General features: G+C 53.4%; 1 protein-coding gene across 12 annotated transcripts; it reads right to left on the reverse strand.

The window, feature by feature from the left end:
* Nucleotides 1–1313: 1313 nt before the first annotated feature.
* PRPH (peripherin) lies at nucleotides 1314–20560 on the reverse strand. 12 transcript variants are annotated; one of them, XM_064591309.1, is made up of 10 exons: nucleotides 19049–20560; nucleotides 4286–11456; nucleotides 3832–3892; nucleotides 3555–3650; nucleotides 2988–3155; nucleotides 2763–2888; nucleotides 2452–2672; nucleotides 2292–2341; nucleotides 1874–2044; nucleotides 1314–1713 (listed from the first exon to the last, which is right to left on the reverse strand). In XM_064591309.1, the coding sequence occupies exons 2-9, from the start codon at nucleotides 4825–4827 to the stop codon at nucleotides 1884–1886; spliced, it is 1425 nt and encodes a 474-aa protein (XP_064447379.1). In that variant the 5' UTR covers nucleotides 4828–11456; nucleotides 19049–20560; the 3' UTR covers nucleotides 1314–1713; nucleotides 1874–1883. The 12 variants fall into 12 exon arrangements, 11 of the variants coding, with proteins under 11 accessions (XP_064447379.1, XP_064447377.1, XP_064447376.1 ...); XM_064591307.1 differs by having other exon boundaries at nucleotides 4286–16994; XM_064591306.1 differs by having other exon boundaries at nucleotides 12095–20560.
* Nucleotides 20561–20582: the final 22 nt, after the last annotated feature.

Consider the following 20582-nt stretch of genomic DNA (forward strand, 5'->3'; position numbering starts at 1 on the left):
TGCATTCGGAGAAAGCCTTCATATGGCACGTGAGGTCCTGCATGACCTAGCCCACATGTCATCTTTGCAACCTCAGGGCCATTCCTCCTTTCTGTCCTTCATTCCAGAATGATAGAGGTACTTCCAGTTCAAAAACTGGCTCTGTCTCACCTCCTGACTGACTTATCTATCTAGAAAGGCCTCCTCCTCTCCCTGCTTTACCTGAATAACTCCTGCTCATTTCAGTGTTCAGCATGATGGGGGGGACATTTACTGCAAGCCTGGGTTAGATGCTCTTCGTGTCCCCACAAAGTCATCTTCTTTCCCAGTCACAGTGCTCTTCACAAGGCTGTAATGACCTGCTTGTCAGTCCCTCACCCCTACCCCAGACTGGGAACTCCTTGAGAGTGGGATCCCTGGCTTACTCCCTGCATGTAGCACAGTAATTGACTGAAAAAGATCATTTTAAACAAACTCAGACTTGACTTGAAGGCAAGGGTAGGATGGAATAAAGTTGGAGGGCATTGTAGAAGTGGACATTTTCAAGCAGGGTGGAGAGTGAGGGTGGCAGAATCTGATTTGCTAGCCAAGTGTGTCAAGTAGGTTTAGGTGGGTGGCAGGGCAAGGCCAAGGGCAAGACATCACTGAGGGAGATAATGAACCCAGGCAAACGATGATGGTGGCCCAGACTAGGGTGGTGGCAGTGGAGATGGAGAGAACAAGACAGACTTGAAAGAATTAAGAAGTAGAATTAACAGAATTGGAGGGGTAAGAAAAGAAAGGAGTAGAAGATGAGGTGTTCTAATTTGGCAGCAGAAGTCCTTAGTGGTGCCTTCTTCTAGAGTGGGGAACCCCGAAGGAAGAACATGATCGCAGGTGCAGAGGGAAATGAGGAACTCTGTTTTGGACATGTTGAGTTTGAGGGGCCTACAGCACATCCAGAAGGCACCTGGACATTCAGGGCCGCCGTAACAGAAGTTGAGAAGGAGTGGATGTAGAACTAGGAGAAAGATAGATAGGAGTCATAGATGCCAAGATACAGGATGCAGAAAAGAAATGACTAGAGATGGGGCGCCTGGGTCATTAAGTGTCTGACTTCGGCTCAGGTCATGATCCCAGGGTCCTGGCATCGAGCCCCGCATCGGGCTCCCTGCTCCACGGGAAGCCTGCTTCTCCCTCTCCCCCTCCCCCTGCTTGTGTTCCCTCTCTCTGTGTCAAATAAATAAAATCTTAAAAAAAAAAAAAAGACTAGAGACAAGGGGAAAATACTGCTGAGCCCCCTCCCCACAGGCACCCCCACTTCCACAGACACAAACGCACTGGAGACGTTTCTCTTGACAGCAGTTTTATTTGATTCAAAAGTGAAACTCAGACCCTGGCCCGCTCCACTGGTCATGGGATAATGGCAGGAGGAGAATAGATCTGGGGATCACCAGCCTCTTACCAGGACTCAATAAAGGGAACACACAGATCATATATATGTGTCAGGGCAGGAAGAGAAGGGCCAGGTACTGCTGGCTGGGTAGGGCTTGGCCACAGGGCAGGGAAGGGGTGACCTGTGCCATCCCCTAGACGCATGCAGAGCCGAGAGGACTAATTCCGTACAGGTGTTGGGGTCTGGGACTTGGAGCAGGCCTAGGGCAGGTCAGGGAGCTCTGGACCATGGGTTCAGTAGCTGTGAGTAGAAGACTTGTCCAGCTCACTGTGCTGCTCCTTCTGGGACTCAGTCACCACCTGCTGGGGCAAAGCATGTGAAGGGCACAAACCATTGAGCACCACCCTCCTTTGCTCTCCTTTGGGGATGCTGTCTCCTTCTCCAGCAAAACCAGCTGAGGCTCCTATCTCTCCACCTTCTCTATCTCCCTGTCTCCCTCTAGCCCCCAAGACCACTAACCCTCAATACTCTAAAATCGGCGGCAGCCAGGTGGGGGCTCAGAAATAATGTGGGCAATGATGGGGTCCTGGGCTCCAGTGGTCCATCTCACCTCCCCATCCCGGGTCTCAATGGTCTTGATCAGAACCATCTTCCTGCTGTGGCTGTCCTGAGGAGGCTCCACCTCAGGCACTGGAAAAAGTAGGATGAAGGGGTGGAAGAGAGGAGGCTTGCGGTGTCTCTCCTTTTAAGCCCTCACTCTCATCTATGAGGGAAGGGGAGTGGCCGGGCATGAGGAGCAGGGCATGAGTACAGACTAGGACTCAGTAGTTCATGGACAGAATCGATCCCTGAGCAGAGGCAGACACAGCAAGAGTCTGCTCAGGGCAGAAGCGGACAAGGGGACAGGCAGATTGGAAGCCAGGCGTGGGAGACTCACCAGCCGTCTTTATACTTAAGGATGCAAAAGAATGGACTGGCACGGAGATCCTGGGAGCGAAGCAAGGGGTCAGCGACTGGGCCCAGGCCCCGCCCCTTCCCTGAACACCCAATCCCTACCATCCCTTACACTCCCACCCTCCAGCAGCCCTGCCCCCCACCTGCTCTCCTCGCCCTCCAGCAGCTTCCGGTAGGTGGCGATCTCGATGTCCAGGGCCATCTTGACGTTGAGGAGCTCCTGGTACTCGCGCAGGTGCCGGGCCATCTCCTCCTTTAGCTGTCGCAGCTCCTCCTCGAGCCTCGCGGCACCCGCCTGGTACCCGCCCGCCTCCAGGGCAAAGTGCTCCTCTAGCTCCCGCAGCTGTCTGAGCAGCGCCTCGTTCTGGGGGGGCGGCAGGGGGTCACTGGGGGAACAGCCTTAATCCTCCGCGGCGCCCCCTCCCCGGGCCTGGGCGCCAAGCCCGGTACTCACCGTGCCGCGCAGCCCGTCCACCTCACAAGTCAGGCTCTGTATCTGGCGTCGGGACTCGTTCATCTCCTGCTTGGCCTGACGCAGGGCCTCGTGGTTCCGGTTGGCGGCGTCGGACAGGTCGGCGTACTGCGGCGTGCGAGGCAACAGGGCCGTGAGCTGACGGCACGCGCTCCCCGCAGCGCCCCGCTCGCCCGGGCCCTCCCTCGCCCGCCCGGGCCCTCGCACCTTGGACTTGTACCACTCCTCTGCCTCCTGCAGGTTCTTCGCCGCGATGCTCTCGTACTGCGCGCGGATGTCCCTCAGCGCCGCCGTCAGCTCAGGCTTCACGGTGGCCTCCACCTCGACCTGCTGCACCTGCTGGCTCTCCACGCTCACCTGCAGGTCTCGCAGCTCCTGCGGCCCAGGACGACAAGTTGTCGAGGTTGCCGCGCGGATCCCATGCGGGCCGCGCAGTTCACGCACAGAAAAGAGGAGAAACACTCGAATGAACGGAAGGGGGTGCCAGGGAGTGCAGCGCGCGGAGGACTGCGCGTCCTGCGCCCCGGTGAGCTCCAAGCCGGCGGCCAAGCGACGGAGTGCAGTTCCGCCGCTCGCCACCAGGTGGCGCAGGGGTGGGAGTCAAACCACCTGTAGAGGGCGGGTTGAGGGGCTGCGTCTACCCAGCGAATCTCACTTCTCTTCCCTAGGGCGAGTCCTCCGCCGCATTCGCCGGTCTTCTCCAGCGCCTGCCTTTCAGCTCCAAGGAGACCACCTGCAACCTTCGAAGCCTCTACTGACACTCGGCCCACCTACCTCCTCGTGTAGCTTCTTGAGGAACTCAATCTCATCCATCAGAGACTCAATCTTGCGCTCTAGTTCCAGGCGGGACAGGGTGGCGTCGTCCACGTCCTTAAGGGGGTGGCAGTGGGGGTTCAAGAGCAGGGAGGGACTGCTCAGGCCGAGGAAGGGCCAGGCCCTCCCTGCCTGTCTCTGGAGGCTTCTGGTCGCCTCCTGGCGCCCACACTTGTCACCCTAGATGCAGGCGGGGGTAGACGTGGGGAGACTGCGCTGACGTGGGGCCCGGGCTCACCTTGCGGAAGAGCACGAGGTTGTGCTCCGCATCCTCCCGCTTGCGCGTCTCCTCCTCCAACCTGGCGAGCAGAACGGGTAGAGGCCGAGCTGCAGGGTCACCGCCCAAGCATCAGCCCGCGCAGCCCAGGGTCTAGGTTAGAGGCTGCTACCGTCCAGGACTCTGAGGAAGGAGGGGTCTTCAAGCTGCCCGACTTTGTCTCTAACGGGCTGGGAGCTGAGAGGGGACCCCCTTTAGACACAGGGCAGACATGGTGGCTCCTCCCTCCCCTCCCCAGAGAGGCAGCACGCTGGGGGGGGGGGGGGGACGGTGAGAGCCCGCGGGCGAGCTTGCTCCCTGCACGCGCCTGGGCAGACGAGGGGAGCCACTCCCTCCGGCGGCTGGCCGGGCAGGGAGCCGAGCGAGGAGCAGCCGCCTCGACGGCCGCCGCCCAGCCCCGGCCCTGCCCCCTGACCTCTGCTTGAGCGCCGCCACGTCCTCCGCCAGCCCGTCGCGCTCCACCTGCACCCGGTCGCGCTCGCGGCCCAGCAGCTCCAGCTCCCTGCGCAGCTCGCGCAGCTCCTGCTGGCACAGCTGGTCGGCGCGCGCCGGCTCCTGGCCCCGGGCCTGGCTCAGCTCCCCGCGCAAGGCCGCGTTCTGCTGCTCCAGGAAGCGCACCTTCTCAATGAAGTTGGCGAAGCGGTCGTTGAGCTCTTGCAGCTCCTGCTTCTCGTTGCTGCGCGTGGCCAGGAACTCCTGGTTCAGGGCCTCGGCCATGGAAAAGTCGAGGCGCTCCGAGGGCAGGCGCAGGAGGGCGCTCGCGCCCGCCCGGGGGCCGCGGAAGCTGCCCAGGCGCACGGAGGAGCCGGGGGACGCCGAGCCCAGCAGGCGGCTGCTCGAGAAGCGGGAGCTGGACGCATAGGAGTAGGCCCCGGGGGACAGTGAGGGCGGTGGCCCGAAGGTGCGGCGGTAGGAGGTGGAAGTGACGCCGGCTCGGAGGCCCGACGGGTGGCTCATGGCGGCCGAGGATGGGCAGTCACCGCTGGCAGAGCTGGTCCGGGAGCTGGGAGGGAGCTGCAGACCGCTGCGAGGCGGCTTTATAGCCCTGCAGGCTCAGGGGGGGCACGGGCAGCTCCTCCCACTGGCCTGACGGCGGGGCTATGTGGGGAGGGGGACGCCCCACCCCTGCGGAGCAGCAGGAGAGCCGCACCCTCCCGCCAAGGCTGTTGGCACCCTGCCTACTTGCTTCCCCCTGTTGCTGGCGGGGAGGGAAGCGGGCCTGGCGACCACCGGCAGGCCTGGGATGGGGGTCAGCACCTTCCAGCGGGCATCCAGAGCGGGAGCCCAGGGTGGGAGGGCTTGACTGGAGCTGGGGTTCCCGCCTGAGAGAGCTGGTAAAAGTCGGAGATGCGCAAACGTAGAGTCATTACATTGTCCCCCTGAAATTAATACAATGTTAGGTCAGTTATACATCAGTAAGAAAAAGGGGGGGATAGGAGGACTGGAGGTTATAGGGCAGGCTTCTGGCGCCTGAGTGGTGAGGAGGTGGCCCTGGGCAGATGGAGAGTTGGCCTGGCTTAGGCCCCAGGGCCTATGCCCCCACGTGTCCCCTGCAGGCTAGGCCCTGATTTTACCTGCTGTCAGCTACCCCTCTGTTACCACACCCAGGGAGAAATGGGGGACAGGACGGTGAGGGAGCTAAGGGGGGGGAAGGGCTGATCCCTCCGTAATCCCCAGGGCCCTGTGGAGGTCTGCTGCCTGGCGCCAGCTCTGCGGCTAATGGACTGGCCATTTCCCCTCCCCCTCCTCTGGACACTTGGCCAGGGGGTTGCCTGCTGATGGCTCAGCCTTAAAGACACAGCTCCCAAACCTGGACCTACACTGGGCTGCCACAGGGTGGGCCCAGCAGTGGGGGGCTGAGGGTGGCTGCGCCCAGCTCTGGGTCCCACTCCGGAGGGTCTGTGCCCGGCCAGAGGCTGAGCTGAACGAGCCAGTTGTAGGCTGTCCAGCTTTACTGGATTCTCCCTTCCCCCAACCAATGGCTGCTCAGTCATGGGCCTTACGGGAAGCAAAGCGATTCCTGAGGTAGGAAGGGGAGGGGGCTGAGGGCAGCAGCTGCTGCCAAGGCTGAGAGATGAACGGGCTGGCAGGAACCGGCTACCAGTATTGAGGAGTTCAGGTACCCAGGGATGGGTGGGGCTGGATGGGGAAGAGATGGGGAAAGAGAAAGCGCCCATCGCTGGTGGTCCAGGGACTGAAAGAGGAGAGAGAAGGCCCCAAAGCAGATCCACAAGCCCGTGCACACAGATGCATATGCACAATAGCCCTACATCACCGATAGGCACACACATCACACACGCAAGCGCACCTCCCTTCCGGCCCTCCCCCACCCCAGTTATCAGGAGGGCTGACGTCTGGCCTTTGCATGTCTGCGGCTTCCAGAACTCAGGCACAGGCCGCCCCGGAGCGGACAGAGGCAGCTCAGGTGGTCTGCAGGAGCCAGGGTGCTGAGGCCTGTTGGGTTTGCCAAGAGCCATGGGGCTGCCGCCGCCAGGGACTCCAGGGCTTTCCAGCTCGGACAGGTCCACCTCAGACAGGCCCTGAGGACTAGAGCTGGGCATCTGGGGAAGATGGTTTGGGACTCCAGGCTGGATCTCTGGGTGAGGGGGTGAGGAGGGCGGCTCCTTGGCCAGCCAGCTCCTCAGCATTGCAGGGCAGAGGAACCTCCCCTCCTTTGTGTGTCCTCTGAGATGGACCAACGCCCGCCTGCTCACATCCCTACCGCCTTTCTTCACGTCTCCTCTCCAGGCCCCTCCTTCCTTCCGGGCCATTAGTCTCTCCCTGCACAGCTGCCAGGTCCTTCTCCTTGATGGGTCTGGTTTGGTTGCCAGGGGAATGGGAAGAGGGAGGATGGGAGAGAGGGGACAGGATGGATAAACCTGGGCCTGTCCCCCTGACTTCTAGGAGTGGGGAGGGGTGGGGTCCAGCCTGGGCTGGGGGTAAGGGCTTGGCGGCTGTGTGTGTATGGGCAGGGGGTGGATGCTGGGGAAGCGTTGGTGCTTTGTGCCACAGCCTAGGCTCTGAGCCCCAGCTACCATTGGCCTGGAGCCCCATCGACCCCAGCCCAGGCCCTGCCCCGTCCCTGTCTGCTGTCCATGGGGAGCAAACTGGGAGCCTGAGCTGGTCCTTCCCAGGCCCTGTCTTTATAGGTCGCTGCTGGTAGATCTGGGCCTTTGAGCATCGCGTAGAGGCCCCTTGGGCTGAGCCCAGGCAGTTGCAGGTGGAGCTCCCAGCCTTTCGCTGCTTAAGCTTCCAGCTTACCACCCCGGTGCCTCAAAGGAGAGGGGACCAGGGCCTCCTCAGCAGGGCTCAGGGAGCTGTGGAGGGAGGGAGTGAGGTCGGGGCCTGGGTGGGGGAACCAGGCCAGCCAGCATGTCAGAGAAGACTCCTCCCCCTTATTCAGAAAGAGCCAGGAGGAAAGGTAGGAAAGGGCCAAAAGAAAGGTAGGAAAGGGTCACAGTTAAGAGCCAGGGCTCGGGCATCCAGCTGCCAAGCTTCCCATCTGACTCCAATATTGTGTGTTGTAGGAATTTAGGCTTGTTACAATGTCCTTCCATGTCCCCCAGTAAAATGTAGATAATCGTAACTTCTACCTCATACTGTTGCTGGGAGGATTAAATACTTAGGACACATACGATAATGGCTGAAATGTAAGTTAGTTTTACTATTATCATTCTTGATCTCCCAAGTGATATAGTCAGCTGCCGAATGCAGTGAGGATCTGGACTTCTCTTGGATTGTCCCCGCTAGTGGCTGAGAGCGGTTCTGGACCCAGGGCAGAAGGAGCCAAGGACTGCCTGGCTGATCTTTCCCCAATGTACTGATGAAGACATGGACTCTGAACAGACCACCTGGGTGTGATCATGGCTCCTCAATTTAATTAGCTATATGCTTTTGGGTTTGGGTGAGTGATTTCACCTCTGTTCACTCCATTTTTTTTATCCATAAATGGGGCAATAAGAATTGTACCTTCCTCATAGTATTGGAGGATTAGCTGAGTTATAATATGTGAGGCACTTAGTGCTTGGCACATAATATGTGCTGTACAAGGATTAGCCAGCTGCTCCGGTGAAGGCTTGGAGAAAAATGACAATTAGATGCATTCAGGGGTTTGTAAGGAAGGTGAGCAATGAAGTTGACTGGGAAGTGCTACCGAACGACAGGCCATGGACTCAAAGCTGGATGAAGAAAGGGTGTGTGGGCAGGTGAGGGTGGGAGACTGGGAGAGTAAAGAGGTCCATAGCTGGCCTCCCAGGCAAGGCCAAAGAACAGTCCTAGTACAGGGGAATTGAAAGAGGCACCAAGAGGGTAGGAAGTTGTTTTCAGAGAGTGAGATGCATGAATTTGTGATTCTGGAGCTGGGGTATTGATGAATGGTAAGATTTCCAGGGTGTTTTTAAGGGAGTGGTCAACGGAGGCTAAAGTCAAATGAAGGAGAAGGTCATGGGAGAAAAGATCAGGCCACCAGCCTGGGCACTTCTGAGCTGTGTGACCCTTGGCAACTTACTTGTCCTCTCTGAGCTTCCATTTCTTCATCTGTAAAATAGAGATGATGACACCTTCATCCCTGTGTGTTGTGACATGTAAGTGAGATCTAAGTACTTCGTGTACTACTTGTGCATGAAGTAGTTAGCATGTCATGAGGCTCATAGCAGGTGCTCAGCACTGTTGATGGCCTTCTTCCCCTACCGGGTGATGGGGAGGAAACTGAGACACAGAGGACCCATGCCATAGCCCTGATTACTTGTAATGAAGTGTCAGCTGGGGTCCCCCTGCCCTTCAGAGATCTAGGACTGGCTCGACCTCCAGTCCACATCCTGGGGATAGCCCAATGTCATCCTCAAGATCTCTTTGCCTTCCTAGTGCACCCTTTACACCCCTAGCTCCAAGTCCTGCTTCCCCTGTGCTGGCTGACTATCCAGCCGACTCTCCGTGGTGCCCAGATGTGGAACTCAGCACCATCCTGTGGTTCTGCGGGTTCCTTTCCCCAACACTTAGGTAGAACTCAAGGCTTGGAGGGACATAGTTGCCTGTCTGAGGTTGCACAGCAAGCTAAGAGTGGCTCCCTCTGCAGGAAGGCACATCCTGATGGGTCAGGAGCTGCTGATGTTCTGGGCTCTGGCCCTGTAGGAGCCAAGATGAGCCTCAGCTAGGAGGATTCCGGCTCCACACTTCTCAAAGTGGGTTCTCTCCCAGGCTGGTCCGGCCACAGGGTCCCCATTGACTGACTGGCTGCACCAGGTGGAATCCCTTCCCCATTATCTCCCTTTGGAGGCTCCACTCCTCCCAGTTAGGGGGCACTCTGGGCATCTTTTCCATCCCATCATTTTTCTCACTCTATCATATAGTAATAGCTAACCTTTCCTATGTGGCATACATTTTATACATGTTATTATTTTTAATCCTCCTAATCACTCTACAGCATAGGTACTATTATGATTCTCATTCTACAGTTGAAAAAACTGAGGCCCAGAGAGGTTAAGCAACTTGCCCAAGGTCACACAGCTAGAAAACTAGCACTAATCTGTTTATATATCTGATTCCCCCATCCCTGACAATACGATCTTTGAGGGCAGGGATCGGGTCTTAGTCACCTTTGTGGCTGTAGAGTATAGCATAGGATCTAGGTCAAATAAATGTTGGTTAAACTGAAGGGAATTCTGAGGCACCTGAAAAAAGTCTCCCATGATAGGTGGTCTGGAAAATAAAGAGAGATGTGTTGCTGCCACCTTCTGGTCAGAAGCTAGAATGACATGTCTGCAGTCCAAATACATCTAAGACTCAAGGTTCTTGGAACACTGAAATTTGGGGAATTCACCATTATTGGACCTCCTTTCTATAGCTGAGAAAAATTCATAAGGGTGTGTAAAATAGAATAGCAACACTGGTATTAGGAGTTCAGAGCCCTGACTCCTAGGAACCTCCTCTATACCACCCCAGCAGCTCCCACCCCCAAGCAAAAAGCCAGGGAAGCAGGGCAAAATCTATTCTCTGCCTTCAAACACCACCCCCAGCATCCTCATCTTCTACTGTGTTCACAATCTCCAGTCCTGCCCCATCATAAAATCACATCTCCACCTGCCTTCCTGACCTTTCCAATCAGCTACCCCTCAGCTGGAGAACAGGAGAGCAGCTTATGGACATGGAATGCTAAGTGAATTTTCCTTCTCACTGTGTGGCCTGAGGACTTGGCAGAGTCACCGGAGGGACTGTTAAAAAGTAGATTCCAGAGCCCCACCCAGGTCTTCTGAATCTCTAGAATCCGCATTTGAACAAACTTCCTAGGTGATTTTTAATGCACACGAACATTTGAGTATTCCAGGATTAAGTTTTTTTCTTTAAACTGTCCATCTTTTTCCCCATTTTATTTTGAAGAGTTTCAAACCCAGAGAAAGTTGAAAGAAGCCTGCTATAAACACCAGTATACCTTTCTCCTGGACTTACCAGTTGTCAATATTTTGCCACAATCCCTTTGAAATTAAGATTCAGGCATCATGATATTTCACCCCCAAATACTTCAGCATGCATCTCCTAAGAACAAAGATATTTTCCTACAGTACTATTAACCCACTCAAGAAATTTAACATTGATAGAACAATATTATCTAATAAATAGTCCTATTAGAATTCCCCCAATTGTCCCAATAATGTCCTTCCTAACTATTTCCCCCAATCTGGGATCAAGGATCAAGAATTGTATTTGGTTGTCACCTGGGCAGAGGGAAGAGCCAGAGCATAGGGGTAAGGCTGGGATGAGCTTGGCATGTCTGAGGAGTTAGAGAAAGGTCGGTGAGGCTAGAGCAAGTTGGGTGAGGAGAGAGGGCAAGGTGACGTCAGAGGTGTGGGAAGGAGTCAGGGCATGCAGGGCTTTGTAAATCAGAGTAAAGAGTTTATAGCTTATTTTATTTTAATGCAATGAAAAGCCATTGGAGGGTTTTAAGCAGGGGAATGACTTGATCTGATTTATGACTTTAAAAGGTCAATCTGAAGACAGTTTCAGAATTGGGACATTCCATAGTACAATTCCTAGACTCTTTAAAAAGTGTCATTTTTCTTTAAAGATTTTATTTATTTGAGAGAGAGGGAGAGAGAGCCCGCACAAGCGTTGGGGGGCAGAGGGAGAGGGAGAAGCAGGCTTCCCGCTGAGCAAGGAGCCCGACGCGGGGCTCCATCCCAGGACCCTGAGATCATGACCTGAGCCAAAGGCAGACGCTTAACCGACTGAGCCACCCAGGGGCCCCAAAAAAGTCAGTGTCTTTTTTTTTTTAAAGGTGGGCATATTAATTTCCTAGGGATGTCATAAGAAATTACCACAAACTTGGTGGCTTAAAAAACAGAAATTCATTCTCACAGTTTCGGAGGCTGGAAGTCCAAAATCAAGATGTTGGGAGGCCTGTAGCTCCAAAGGCTCTAGGGGAGAAGGCTTCCTTGCCTCTTCCAGCTTCTCGTGGCTCCTGGTGGTCCTTGGCTTGTGGCTGCATCTCTAATCTCTGCCTCTGTCTTCACACGGCCTTCTCCTCTGTGTCTGTGTCTTCTCTTTTCTTTCTTATAAAGACACTTGTCATTGGATTTGGGGACCCAGTTAATCTAGGATGATATCAAGATCCTTAGTTAAGGATCTTGCATTTTGCAAAGACCCTTCTTCCAAATAAAGTCACATTCACAGGTTCCCGGTTGTTGACATATCTTTTTAATGGGCCACTCCTCAACCCACTACAGTGGGAGATTGTTCTAGACCAAAAAAGAGACCAAGATATACAACAACTAAATGCAATGTATAAACCTAGATTGGGTCCCGGATTTGAAGGGGGGGGGGAAGCGCTACTGTAATAATTTGGTATTATATGCTGTGGAATGATTATTCTGTTTTTAGGTGTGAAGATGGGAATATGGTTGTGTAAGGGAATGTTCTTGTTCTTGGCAGGTGCCCACAGGAGCACCTTTAAGAGTAAAGTGTCTTGGCATCTCAGGCTTAAATGATCCCTGACATTTTTGCCAAGCAGATAGGTTGTTGAGTAGGGGACTCAAGGAATAAAAGAAACATTTCTTAAAGATCACGGTGGGTCTCAGAGCACTGCTCCCCAGGAGCTTGAAGCTCTTCCTTCACAGGGTGATGTGCCAAGATCCTCTGGATGAGAAGGAGCAGCAGTCCCTATACAGAGAGGGGAAGAGATGGGAAAAGCAGGGGCAGCCTGTCTTGGGCTGGTACCAGAGCTGGAACATACATGTGATCTCATCTGCAGCTGAAGGATCCACTTTCAGAGTAGACCACAGTCAGGGAGTCCAAGGAGGGCAGTGATGTCCTCCCTCAACCCCAACTCTCCGTTGATCCAGAGTGCCCGAGAGGAGCTGTGGACTTGATGCCGGCCCACCTGGCAGACTTCCTTCCTCCAGACAATTTCTATGAGCCCTTTAGTCTGGTCCTGCGGAACGTGAGAGCAGGAAACTCTGGGGCACTAGGCACTCCTCCCCCACTTTCCTAAAGAAGATGCTGTGGTGGGAGGCGGTACTTACAGTTCCACGGGCTGTGAAGAGGGGGGGCCCTGGCTCATGGCCTCAGCTAGAGGAGCCCTGGTTGCCCCCTCTAAGCAGGCGCAGGCTGGAGCACATGCATGCCCCTCGGAGGAGCAGGACAGGGGCTCCTGCCCGTCAGGCCAGCTGCCAGGAGGCTCCTTTCTGCAGTCATGACACCCTGCCATCCATCTCACCCTACCTCCTGTGGGGAGAGGCCTGGTGACAGCTGAGCAGTCAAGTTCAAGGAGTCTGATCCCCTACAAACTGCCCTGCCTGCAGGCCACGCAGACACTCCTCTGACAGCCGGGCCCAGCCGGGCCTGCGCTTGGGGAACCTGTGCATCAGCTCCGGCCAGAGAGCGCCATTGTCAGTGTCTGTTAGAAGTTCTCAGTGCAGCAGGGTGAACTTTCACCAAAAATGTACAATGGTACTAGCAACCAGAGGAAGAAAGAAAATATTACTTGCACATAAAGAAGGAGGAGGGGGCACCTGGGTGGCTCAGTCGTTAAGCGTCTGCCTTCGGCTCAGGTCATGATCCCGGGGTCCTGGGATCAAGCCCCGCATCGGGCTCCCTGCTCTGCGGGAAGCCTGCTTCTCCCTCTCCCACTCCCCCTGCTTGTGTTCCCTCTCTCGCTGTGTCTCTCTCTGTCAAATAAGTAAATAAAATCTTAAAAAAAAAAAAAAAAAGGAGAAGGAGGTGGGGGAGGAGGGAAGAAGGGGAGGAGGAGGAGGGAAGAAGGGGCAGGGACGGGGGGGGGGAAGGAGGAGGAGGAGGGAAGAAGGGGGAGGAGGAGGAGGGGGAGGAGGAGGGGGAGGAGGAGGAAGGAAGAAGGGGAGGGGAGGGGGGAGGAGGAGGTGGAGTAAGAGGGAAGAAGAGGGAAAAAGAAGGGGAGGAGGAGGGGGAAGAAGGTGAAAAGGAAGCAGAAACTCTTGTACCTCCTGAGGTGACCGCACTCAGTGGCCAGCACGCCGCTGGAACACAGAGATGGGGAAAGGGGGAGATAAGTGGGAGAGAGAAGGAAGGGAGAGATAGAAGTGGAGAGAAAAGATGAGGATTGGGGTAGAGAGGGCAGAAGGGAGAAAGAGTAGGGCAAATCAAGTGGGTCAGAGGAGAGAGGACCTCACAGGCTTTTTTCTCTCAAGGATCCAAGGGCCTCCACACAGGGGAACAAGCCGTGGAGTGATCCCCATTCATACCCTGGAGCCCACGGAATCTGGTTTGGTTCTTGTCTTGAGTCAAGCTCCGGCGCCTGGGGGGCTCAGTTGTTAAGCATCTGCCTTCGGCTCAGGACATGATCCCAGGGTCCTGGGATTGAGCCCCGCATCGGGCTCCCTGCTCGGCGGGAAGCCTGCTTCTCCCTCTCCCACTCCCCCTGCTTGTGTTCCCTCTCTCGCTGTGTCTCTCCCTGTCAAATAAGTAAATAAAATCTTAAAAAAAAAAAAAAAGGAGAAGGAGGTGGGGAGGAGGGAAGAAGGGGAGGAGGAGGGAAGAAGGGGAGGAGGAGGAGGGGGGAGGAGGAGGAAGGAAGAAGGGGAGGGGAGGGGGGAGGAGGAGGTGGAGTAAGAGGGAAGAAGAGGGAAAAAGAAGGGAAGGAGCATTGCTTGTGCTCTCTCTCTCTCAAATAAATAAATAAAATCTTTTAAAAAAAAAAAAGAGTCATGCCCAAAACCTCCTTAGGCTCTGGGAGATTTGGGATGGCCCTGGGGTCAGAATCCTCTGGCTAGTCTTCCTGGGGGGAGATGGTTCTCCCGGAATGGGCCTCCTCGCTCTTCAACACCACCAGCAAATCAGACTATGGCTCCCTTCACGGTTGCAGGTAGAAGGGAAGAAGGTACATTTTTCAAACCTGCAAATGTTCTCTGTGTGCTTTCAATTTATGACTTAAGTTCAGCCAAGACTCCTGGGGGGCAGAGAATCTTTGTTCTCCCAGGGCTATGTTTGCAGTGGAAAAGAGGATATACACATTTAAAAGGATCTTAATATTTTTATTATTAATCATTTTACCAAAAGTTTCTATGAACTATTGTATAAGGTTTTTAAAAAAATTTTAAGTAGACTCTATACCCAACATGGGGCTCAAACTTACAACCCCAAGATCAAGAGCTGCATACTCCACCGACTGAGCCAGCCTGGTGCCCCTGTTATATTAGATAGTATGCTTTTGGCAGGAAGCAATAGAAAACCCAACTCAGAATGTCCTAAACAATAAGGGGATTTTAAGACCTAAATGTGAGACAGTAATCCATCAAAATCCTAGAGGAGAACACAGGCAGCAACCTCTGTGACCTCAGCTGCAGCAATTTCTTGCTAAACACGTCCCCAAAGACAAGGGAAACAAAGGCAAAAATGAACTATTGGGACTTCATCAAGATAAAAAGCTTCTGCACAGCAAAGGAAACAGTCAACAAAACCAAAAGACAACCAACAGAATGGGAGAAGATATTTGCAAATGACATATCAGATAAAGGGCTAGTATCTAGAATCTATAAAGAACTTATCAAACTCAACACCCAAAGAACAAATGATCCAATCAAGAAATGGGCAGAAGACATGAACAGACATTTCTCCAAAGAAGACATCCAAATGGCCAACAATGGACACATGAAAAAGTGCTCAACATCACTCAGCATCAGGGAAAGACCAATCAAAACCCACAATGAGATACCACCTCACACCAGTCAGAGTGGCTGAAATTAACAAGTCAGGAAACGACAGATGTTGGCGAAGATGTGGAGAAAGGGGAACCCTCCTACACTGTTGGTGGGAATGCAAGCTGGTGCAGCCACTCTGGAAAACAGTGTGGAGGTTCCTCAAAAAGTTGAAAATAGAGCTACCATATGATCCAGCAATTGCACTACCGTGTATTTGCCCCAAAGATACAAACGTAGTGATCCGAAGGGGCACCTGCACCCCAATGTTTATAGCAGCAATGTCCACAATAGCCAAACTATGGCAAGAGCCCAGATGTCCATCAACAGATGAATGGATAAAGAAGATGTGGTCCATATATACAATGGAATACTACTCAGCCATCAAAAAAAGAAATCTTGCCATTTGAGGGCCACCTGGGTGGCTCAGTCGTTAAGCATCTGCCTTTGGCTCAGGTCATGATCTCAGGGTCCTGGGATCGAGCCCCACATTGGGCTCCCTGCTTGGCGGGAGGCCTGCTTCTCCCTCTCCCACTCCCCCTTGCTTGTGTTCCCTCTCTCGCTGTGTCTCTCTCTGTCAAATAAATAAAGGTGAGCGCTGTGAATTGTGCAAGACTGTTGAATCACAGATCTGTACCTCTGAAACAAATAATACATTATATGTTAAAAAAAAAAGAAGAAGAAGAAGAAGATAGCAGGAGGGGAAGAATGAAGGGGGGGAAATCGGAAGGGGAGATGAACCATGAGAGACGATGGACCCTGAGAAACAAACTGAGGGTTCTAGAGTGGAGGATGGGTTAGCCTGGTGATGGGTATTAAAGAGGGCACGTTCTGCATGGAGCGCTGGGTGTTATACGCAGATAATGAATCGTGGAACACCACATCAAAAACTAATGATGTAATGTATGGTGATTAACATAACATAAAAAAAAAAGAAATCTTGCCATTTGAAACAACATGGATGGAACTAGAGGGCATTATGCTAAGTGGAATAAGTCAATCAGGGAAAGACAATTATCCTATGATTTCACTCATATGTGGAATTTAAGAAACAAGACAGAGGATCATAGGGGAAGAGAGGAAAAAATAAAACAAGATGAAATCAGAGAGGGAGATAAACCATAAGAGACTCTTAATCATAGGAAACAAACTGAGGGTTGCTGGAGGGGAGGGGGGTGCAGGGATGGGGTAACTGGGTAATGGGCATTAAGGAGGGCACACGATGGGATGAGCACTGGGTGTTATATGAGATTGATGAATCACAGGCCTGTACCTCTGAAACTAGTAATACATTATGTGTTAATTAATGGAACTTAAATTTTTTAAAAAAGAAAAAAAGCAAGAAGGGGATTTTTAATCTCACATAATGAGAAAGCAAGAGGCAGAGAAGTTTCAAGGCTGGTTAATTCAGGGGCTCAACATCCCACCAGGAACCCAGGTTCTTTTCCTCTCTCTGCTCTGTCACACCCAGAGTGTTAGCTTTTGTCCTCATGTTTGTCCTCTCATGGTCATGAAATGACTGCAGCACCACCAAGCATCATGTACTCACGCAATAATATCCAAGTATTGCAAGAGACAGAAAATCCTTTCCCTGCATTCCTTTTCAAGAGCAAGGACAGTTTTCTAAGAACATCTTCCCCCCACTCCCCACCAGCAGACGTTACCTCACCTCTCATTTCCATAACTGCATCACGTGCTGCTCCCTTGGCCACTGCCTGGCTAGAGAACTGGAATTGCTTTCATCAGCTGGGACTAAGATTCACCCTGGTGGTGGGGAGGCCCAGCTTGCCCTGATGCCCACAGGTGCCCGACACCTGAACAGAAGCAGGCTGCTGGCAGGGAAAACCACCAGCTGGGATGGCTTTGGGGTAGATGCGTAACAGTGGCGGCCACGTGTGACAATCTCTTCAGGCATGGGGCCCATACTGCCTTGAATTAGGGTTGTGCCTCTGTGATCGGTCTCTACAGTGCGGGGACGGAGGTGGGAGACAGAAAAGCTAAATATAAACCCTACGGTATCCAGCACAGTGACTTGCACCAATTAGGTTCTTGGAAAATACCGAATGAGTTAAACTGTAACATGGAAATGATTGTTATAATAGTATAATGGGATGTGATTACCTTTGCCAAGGGCATTTTAGTGTTAGTTTACTGTCAGGCTAGGTACGTCCTGTGAGCCGAATGAGGTTTTTGGTAAGAACAGAGTGTGGGGAGGGGGTGGAGGGCGACAGCAGTGACACTGAATTTACACCCACCTCGTCACCCTCAGTGAGTTAGACTAACGCGTGAATCTAGACAAAACTCTTGTGTAGTTAGGGTAGCTTTACATTCTGTTCTCATTTGAAAGCGAATGAAAAAGAAACCTGGTGGTGAGACAGGTGTTTAAAAGCATTCTCTGTATTATGACTCAAGGAGACAAGTCTCTAGCAAGCGTCACTGCTGCTGTTTCTTTCCTGCTGCAGACTCAGAGGGAACGGTGGAGGGGGGAAAAACCGTTTTCCCAGAACCCGCTCAGGACTGACAAACTCCGAAACCAGGCTCTTGAACAAATGGGACAGTGACAGGCTAATGAGAGTCAGCAGAGAGGACTTCCTCCATGGGGGAGAAGCTGGGAAGCTTCTCCACCCCAACACGCGGGGGCTCTATTCCCTTCACCTTGTGCTGCCCCAGCATTGGGCTCCGGGGGCGCTCTGCCTGGGCCGTCTCTGCCGGCTTCACCTTGTGGCCATGACCGACAAGAGCTGACCATCCTGGCCCCGGTGCTCTGGGCACGAGCTGTCCCGTCCGCACGGTGGCTGGTGTGTCAGCAGGAGTCCGGATGGATGGTAGCAGCTCTCTGACCACGAGCTGACAATGGATTCGCTGAGTTCAGAGAGAGGACTGGACAAAAAAGCCCCTTCACTGGAGAAGCTACAGCCTGGACAGTGGGAACCGGCTGGCCTTGCCACTCTAGATCATCCTGCTGCCACTGGGCCCGGGAATGGGGCTCCTAGAAAGTGATCCGACGAATGCCCAGGGCAAGGGCTCCAGGCAGGGGCTGGCCGCGGGTGGGCCTCAGGCCCGACACAACCCAAGATGTGGCCCTTGTCCTCCCTGGGAGACTACTCAGCAGAGGAGTGAGCAAGGGCCTTGGAATCAGAGTTCTGGGGTCAAATTTTAGTTTGACCACTTGTTCTGTAGCCTTAGGCTAGAGATTGAAGCTCTCTGGGTTTCAACTTCCTCAGCTGTGGAAATGGGTATAACATCACCTCCAAGGGTGTTGTGAAGATCACAAAACACTCCTACCCTGACGGAGCCTCCCCTTCCTCCCACAACCCACTCAGAGTTGCCACACACTTTCCGGAAGTCAGAGGCCTGAACACAGGCTCTCTCCAAGCTCGACCCCACTGGCCACAGAACACAGAACAGTAAGTAGGCAGCCTGCACACGTCCCTCCTGGTCATTCTTCCCTCACCCCAGCTCAAAGCAGCCATGCTTGGGCCCACAGGGCCCTCAGTGGCCAGCAGCCTCCACGGCGCAGAAGATTGCCCCTCTGGTCAGGTCAGTTGAGGGCAGCCTAAGCCCTCTGTCCACACAGCCAGAATCTGGGGCCCCAGCCAATCTCGAAGCCTGCACTCAGAGCCTTTCTCCATTTATCCCCATCAAGCCTCAGCAGCATCAGCCGTGGCAGCCGTTCTGAGTCCAGACTTGCCATTTGTGCTCAAGGGCAGATCAGATGATTGTCAGCCACAAAGCGGTGACCTAGACCTTGGGGTATATTTGTTCTTGCTGCAGGCTAACGTCTATTCACTCTCTCACCAACACAGGAGGGGGAAAAAAAAAATCATTGGAAGGACAGATCCCTCCCCAACCACTGGCACTTTGCTCTTCCAATTCCCCAGGCTCTGCTCCACTGGAATGTTTTTTCTCAACTTAATTCTTCTCTTTCACCCCCACACCATTGTGGCTGCTTAAAGGTTTCCAGCCTTTTTCACGTCTTGGCACATGTAGAAAATAATTTATCTGTAAAGGCTCACTGAGGTCAGTGGAAGGGTCGTTCCTGGTTAGAGCTGACTGGCCCAGGGGCTCCAGGCTATCTTCAGGTTTCACCAGGCTGTTTTGAAGACTGAGGGATTATACTTGGCAATCCCTAAACCCCGTTTCGGGGCACTGTGCTTGGGAAACGCTGGCTTAGCGAATGGACCTCTCAGGTACCACGGGGTGTCACACTCGGCCGATGCTGGATGATGTATCCACTCCTTCTCGCATGTGAGTGCCCAGTGTCTTCCAGAGCTCAAACTGGCAATTGGCACATCTCCTAAATTGGGAAAACCTCCAGGTGCCCCTCTGGTGGCTGGACTGCCTGGCCTTTTGGAGGTTCATTTTCATCCCTGACCCCGCATGGCTGCAAGAGGAATCTGGCCCATCCGATAAGTAGCAATAGCTGTCTCTGTGCTCAAGGATGGGGCTGGGCTGGACCTCGCCTTGAAGGGCGTTTTAAGACCATGGCCACTCTAAGAAGAAAGCTGTTGGGAGCCTCCCGGGGTACTAAGTTGAAGCACCTTGGGCAGGAGGTGCTCCCAAAAGGAACGTGCATGTTTTTTAGATGCTTTCCTGAGTCAGGGGTGAAAACACCAGTGGGAAAAGGAAGAAGGGAACGGAGCCCCAGTAGAATACGGTCAGGCATGGAGCCAAGGCGAACACACGTGCAGCTCTGTAGCAGTCCCCATCTCCTGCCACTTGTGTGACATACCCACTCGGGCCAGCACCCAAGCACCAAAACTGGCTCCTCCATTCTGCCTGAGGCCCAGCCCTTTCCACTGCTCAGTTCCACCTTATCGGCCACACTACTGGTCCCCGAGTACCCATCACCACACCGTCCGGCCACTCACGACATTCATGCCTTGCCTTCCCTCACCCTCATTTCATCAGGAACCACCCTGCTTCTAACATGTACTTGGAAGGTCCAAACTGGGGATCTTCCCTCTCCAAGGTTTCCTACACACACACATCACTCCATTTTCCTTCTTTTCCTACTGCAGCTATTCCCCAGGACATAAATTGGGTCGAGTACCAATACTGTAACAACTTGTGACTACTGCAATTTTGTTGTCTCAGCCAGCTCCACTTTCTCCAAGCAGTAACTTCAAGTCAATCTTATTTGCCGTTGTAGGTTTTGGCTAAGTGTGGAATAAATCAGCACAATTCCAAGCCCTTCCCACGTGACTATAAGACAATATTAAGTCCTGATGGCAGTAGTTTTGGTAGCCCGAGTCTTGGTCCACCATCTTGAATGGCCCCACCATCTACCAGCTAGGTCACCTAGCCCCTTGCTACTTCACATGTAGTCCCAGCACACCAAGAGGAGCTGGAAGCTTGTTAAAAATGCAGTGCCCAAAGCTCCCCTTCAGATTTGGGTCTACATCTTAGTATCTACATGTGATTCACATCCACACTGAAGTTTGAGAGACACTAGTCCCATCTGAGCCTGTTGCCTTGCTTACAATGATTCTGTCACCGCTCATCAATCCAGATCTGCAGTGAAACAGACAAACCACTTAGCACAGTGCA

Source organism: Mirounga angustirostris, unplaced genomic scaffold, assembly GCF_029215605.1.
Source record: "Mirounga angustirostris isolate CCGP_5_RB_7025 unplaced genomic scaffold, mMirAng1.0.hap1 SCAF_5, whole genome shotgun sequence".
Classification (NCBI taxonomy): domain Eukaryota; kingdom Metazoa; phylum Chordata; class Mammalia; order Carnivora; family Phocidae; genus Mirounga; species Mirounga angustirostris.